Genomic DNA, 6161 nt, shown 5'->3' on the forward strand with positions numbered 1-6161 from the left:
ATTTTCACACAGCAGGTAAAGCAGACCAGATATTTTCAGCTGTGTAAAAATTTTACACTTCTGGTCCAGCCTTGGGAAGATATAGTGCAAATAAGATTCACGGTATCTGTCCTCGGTTAATTTGGAATATAGGACCATAATGAGATAGCTAAAAAATAAACATACCATTCGACTCAAAATTCAATGCTGTGTCCAAATATAGCAATCATTTCCGGCGGAAACTCATCCCTTAGATTCTACAAATCAAGCTTTTCGGGGATACGAAGGGATTCGGGGGCGGGCCTTGGGGTTGTAGGTGGGGTGGCCTAGACCTCGAATACCGAGTGAGCCGAAAACTAAACCGAAACTAGGTTTTTCCAATCCCAGAATCTGGAAATTCCAGAATTTTCAAAATTTCTAGAATCAATTTCCGCCGGAATTTATTGTTATATTCGGATAGAGGATTGAATTCTGAATCGAATGGTATGTTTATTTCCTAGCTATCTCATTATGGTCCTATATTCCAAATTTACCCTGTCCTCTTCCTGTACCAACAAAATTTAGTGGCCCCTACTGGTGTCAGACGGGCTGGACAATGGCAGAGGTTACGTTTGAGTACTCTCTTTGGAGAATGGTTATCTATGGTTTATCTAATGGTTATCTAATGGTTTAACTATGGTTATCTTATCTAAGCTAAGTTACTTCAGAATCTTGGCTCATAACAGACACAGCAACTCGGACAGCAGGTCAGTACAATTTACCTATCAATAAAGGAAAAAAAAAGTTTTTCTACCTCTCCCCTTGTTCCAAGATTTATCACTTTCTTGGCTAGAGAATGAGTCACACACTACTCACTGGTCTTTTCTTTCCGTTCTTCTTTGAAAGTTGTTGGAGCGTTGGAGCTCGGCAGTTCCGCCACAGACAATCTACATGACAACTACAGACATGACATGATGACCGCTGGCTTTTGCATCGTGTCTCGGTCGATTTCGAAATTAAAAAACATGTTTTGTAAATATAGCCCAAAAATAGCAAAATGAAAGGTTTTTTAGCCCAAAAACCCGCGTTGCGGGTTTTTGGGAATCTTACCCGCAAAAATGAAATTTTACTAGCCCAATTGGCGGAAACTAGCCCAATCTGGCAACACTGACGATGATGATGAACGAATTAAAGACCCCTCTTGACTGCTCGGTCACTTGGGTCTTCTTTCAATAAATCTGGATCCCACTTTAGTTAGTCAATCATCAATAATCTGCTCTGTCACATTAATTAATCATAATTATTCTTCCAATCACATTGTCCTATCTCTCCCAATGGCAGTTATAAACTGTACAACCAGCTTTAGGATTTGTATATTGTCACTATCATTTGCAAATCCTCCCAAAATCAAATTTACACTCAACTGTTTTCTTCTTTCATGAAAAACGGCCTTGATATGCTGTCTTTGGAGAGTGTACTTATCACAATCTATAAGAAGATGTACCAGGCTTTCTTCTTTGTCACAAAACTCACAGTTACTTGACTCTCCATAAAACTTTGCCCTGTATAATTTTGTATCTGCATGGCCTGATCTAAGACGAAATGCTAATCTTCCCTCTTTCCTACTTAATCCCTGGTACACATGCCTCTCAAACTTTCTTGCTACTTTTCGGGTAGCAAACCAATTTCCGGATTGATTTCTGTTATTCTCAAAATCATACGTTCTTACTGATTGTATCAATTGATCTATTTGCATTGCAGATCTAGGAGTTGAACCACTAGTAAATACATTTATTGTTTCGCATGCCATTTTAGCAGCTGTGTCGGCACTCTCATTCCCCAAAATCTGAAGATGGGCTGGGATCCACTGAAGACACATGTTTGCTGTTGACATTAATGATACTATTTCCGTGTAGCACAATACAACTTCTCTTGAAATTTTCCCATTATGATCAAAATTGGCGAGTGCCTCCAATGCACTTTTTGAATCTGACAACAATACAATGTTTCTTTGGTTGCTAAGATTTTCTTTGGCAAATACAATTGCTTCCTTTATGGCTATTACTTCAGCCTGGAAGATTGTTGCCTCTGAATGCAGTTTAAATGACTTTGACACTTGTATCAATGGAATGACAAAGGCAGCCCCTACTGCAGAAATTGGGTTACTTTCCTTAGATCCGTCTGTATAAATATCAAGGAATCCCCTGTATTCCTCTGCCATCATTAATTTAAAGTTTATCCTGGAATCATGGTATCCATTCGTTTCAAACTTAAGATTGCACTGTAGCTTAATTGTCTCCCGAGGAGCAGGTAAAGCAATTTCTGGAACTTTTAACATATCTGTCATTTTTAGTGTCACTCCGAACTGTTCACTGATACGGGAAGACATTTCAAATATATTTTTCTGGTTTCTCTTTTTAAACTTATTTGATGTAACAATTTTTCCTGGTTTAACTATTCTTGATCTAACTGGGTTTGTATTATCTGCTGTCCACAATTTTTTGATATACTTCAGGACATTTACCTTTCTCCTGGTTTCCAGGCTTTCAAGTCCTGACTCTGACAATAAAAACACAATAGGGGTAGTCTTTCTAGCTGCAAAGGCAATGCGTATAGCTGCATTCTGTACGGAATTCAACTTTGCTAGGGTTGTGTCACTGCCTGAGGAATAAATAAGACCAAATTGACAATATAAAATTGATGCGAGTTCAAAATTATTGCCAGATATTACATCAGTGATGCGATGTACTTGACATTGGATTGCGCACAAAGAAAAGCTGAAAATCGCCGGCTGTGCCATTTAGCGATATTTTTGTTGGTGGCGTTAGAAATCCAAGGGAAATTAGCTATTGAGGGAATGTGTGCAAAAAAAAGAAGGTCACTGGCACCATACCAGATAGGCGCTAATTTTGTGAATTTTTCTTTTCAGAATACTAGAACTCATAATTGTTAGGATTCAGTCTTCATTGACAGATTTTGACACCAGATTCCACAATCTGAAAGAGTGAAGCAATTTTGACTGATTAAATACGCTTTTGCAGTCAAAGTTTTCCGTTCTCAGTCTCTGGCCTCACAACAAGATATTTTCCTCAGTTCTCTGGTATGTCAGAGAATTAAATAAAAGCAGGTATTAAAGAAGACCTAATTAAAGAAGATAAAAGAATTAAAGAAGAATTAAATTAATGAATTAAAGAAGACCTAATTTCTGGCTGATATGCTGATTTATTCCTTATCTACAATAGAAACTGTGATTAAAGAACTAAAAAAAGGAATAAATACTCAGTATACTCGTCTTGCAAAATAAATAAGTTGCACAAAAACGTGGAAATTAATGGTGCATTTGACATAGATAACTAATAGATAGAAGTATCTAATGAAGAACTAAAGTAAAGCACGATCCTTGAAGGTCTTCTCTCCAAAATGTAATTTATGTAATTGACATCAAAGTATACTTTTTTTTATACAATGTTTTTATGACATTGCAATTCTAAGCTTCAAAAAGATGCAAATTCTCAAACGTAGTTATGAGAACAAAATGTTTCGTAGCATTCGAAATATAAATAAGAACAACAAGAACGACGAAGTCCAAAGTTTCCCTTTTAATGAACTTTGAATAAGTTTTGTACATTTTTTAATCAAATATTATATTTATCTTTGACAAGTATTCAAGATCATCTTCAAAGTTAAACAAAGTTAAACAGAAAACCCCTCTTCTATATTGCCAAAAAATTTCTTCAAGAGTTTTATCTTAATTTTCACTGTCATTGGATGTTCTTTTGATTTCTTAAATATCAATAGTAAATCTATTTATCATAACAGTCGTAGGATTAAAGCCCCCGCAGTACTTTCCCTAGCAATTTAGCCAAAGTTGGATGTCTCAATAGAGTTAAGCATTTTCAGCTGCATCCTATTTTGAATTTTGTACTTGACAAGATTCATAACAGAAAACACTCTCTCAACAAAGGTGTTGCTGATGGGTAAGCTTAAGACAGAAAGAGCTGCTTGAGCTATGTCAACAAAGGTCAGCTTTTCCCACTCTCTTCTGTATTTTTTTTTTATTAAAACTTGACATTTTTCCCATATCTGATTTTCACACGAAGGATAATACACGCTTTGATAGTTTAAAATTAAGTTGTCATGGAGCCTGGAATGCAATTTGAGAATCCCTATGGGGCTCTAAAAATTTCATCTGTCTTTATTGTCAGATTCCTGAATCTGTCAGTAGAAATTGTCAGTAAACTCTACACTTTAAGATTTTGAGTTTTATCATTGTAAGTGTGAAAGCAAATTACGCCCACTATGTACCGATTTGTTCTGACCTTCGTCAGATTGGCACATATCGCCAATTTTAAATTTAACGTATATTTGAATCAAAATAAACAGCGAACATGGCAAAAATTAACATAATCTGGTAACATATTTTCAAATTATTAAGAAAGTGTTTGATTCTAATGTCCTTAACCGTTTATCCAAAAGGGATATAGTTTAACCGACAACAAAACAATGTTAATGTCGTCCTGAAAATTATTACAGAGCACCAGTTTAGAAAAAAATTCCCAATTTCAGAATTTTTGGGAGGGTATATGGTTTATCATACAGTCCTTCTGCCACTTTGACTTGAAAAATGGTTTCTTCAAATAGTAAACAATCCTTCTTTGTCTTTTGAAAAAAGCACTGGTTATAAAAATACTCCTTGGAGTAAGGTTCTTACTTTACGGGCAAGATTCGTTTCTATGGTCAGTGGTGGTCAGGTAAAAAATAAATTAAACCGCCTTCATCTCGACTCAAGTATAAGCAAAAAAACGCAAAAAAGTTAAAAATTTAACCAAAGTAGGCAATTCCCCAACCCCAGCTCCACCCTAGAAGTACTGGTGCAACCTCACATCAAGCTTCCTCAACTACGAGATGAGATATTTCTTCTTAGAAGTTTAAGGCTTGTTAGCAGAGCAGTGCAAGTACTACTCTTTCTATTGACTCTTGTTATATTCTACAATGTAAAACTATACTAATAAAACTCACTTTTCATTATCAACTTCGTGAATTGGAGCATCAACTTATAAATTTACATTCCAGTATGAGGTGGGAATTATAATTTATTTATATAATTGAATATTTATAGGATCTCTAGTCTTCTAAGACCTATCTTAATCTATGTGCATTCCGTTTGTCAAAAGGGTATACGTGAAGCACATAGATAAGCTAACAGTGTTTAATTAAAACCTTTATGGGATGTTGAACCACACCAAAATATACTCTGTGCATTAATCTTTTTGAAATAGTTTATGCACTATGTGGAATATTTTCGAAACAGTTGGATATATTAAGTTAAAACTTACAGATAATTACGAGGTTAATGTTTCTTTCGATTAAAAGACACTTTGTGCACCCTAGTTGTCAAAAGGACGTGTCCGAAATACTTTAGGAACGACTAGTGGTATTTCGTAGAAACTTTCAGGGAACGTTAAAGGGGAGTTTTACGCCTAGAGGAGGGGGAAGGAGGGAAAAGCTAAACTACTGCTTGGAATCATTTTGTATGTTTTAAATTTGACTTGAATCTACAATTTAATATAATTCGTACTTTACTGAAAAACATTCAAATAAATTTACTGAAGAAAATGTGAATTGTCAGTTTAAAATACATATGCTGATATTTATTCCTTAAAATCATAAGTAATTTTTGATTCCTAAAGTTATAAAAGTGAAAACATTTAAAATAATTTTTTCCGGTTAAGTACAAATTACATTCTAGCTTTTAAAAAGCATGGGGTTTAGAACTCTACCCATATTAATTTCTGCTTGTTTTGAGTTTGACTCAGTTATTTATTTCAATATCTGTTTGTTTTCGGTTTCATTTATTTATTAATACTGATTTGTGGTAGCTGTATGCTTGGCAGATTATTTTATTCTACTTTTGGCTTGATGTAGTTTTTTACTGTTTTTGAAAAACTTATGTTGTAGGAAAAGTTTTTTTAATTAATTTCTGTCCGTTTTATATTGACATAGTCTTTTTCAAGGAGAAAGACTGAGCCTATTCTATAGCTAACAATCATCCCTTCCGTAAAAACCTTGAATACCCCCTGGGCGTAACTTATAACCCCTGGCCCCTATCTCATGGGTTTGTTTAAACCCCAAAAGTTTTTTATATGCTTAACAAATTTGCTATCTCAAATTTTTGATTGTTAAGGATGTAGGAGATGATGGGT

The 6161-nt window shown here is 34.9% G+C and overlaps 1 protein-coding gene across 1 annotated transcript; it reads right to left on the bottom strand.

The window, feature by feature from the left end:
• Nucleotides 1–1270: 1270 nt before the first annotated feature.
• On the bottom strand, nucleotides 1271–2758 carry LOC148938528 (uncharacterized). Its single transcript, XM_089107723.1, has one exon. It carries the CDS (start codon nucleotides 2756–2758, stop codon nucleotides 1271–1273), a length of 1488 nt encoding a protein of 495 aa, XP_088963849.1.
• Between the last annotated feature and the right edge of the window lie 3403 nt (nucleotides 2759–6161).

This window comes from Artemia sp. Qi Xiang Cuo, unplaced genomic scaffold, assembly GCF_049724085.1.
Source record: "Artemia sp. Qi Xiang Cuo unplaced genomic scaffold, ASM4972408v1 HiC_scaffold_3166, whole genome shotgun sequence".
Lineage (NCBI taxonomy): Eukaryota > Metazoa > Arthropoda > Branchiopoda > Anostraca > Artemiidae > Artemia > Artemia sp. Qi Xiang Cuo.

Coding starts and splice junctions, on each gene's coding strand:
- LOC148938528 (XM_089107723.1), bottom strand. CDS start 2,758: ATGGCACAGCCGGCGATTTTCAGCTTTTCTTTGTGCGCAATCCAATGT.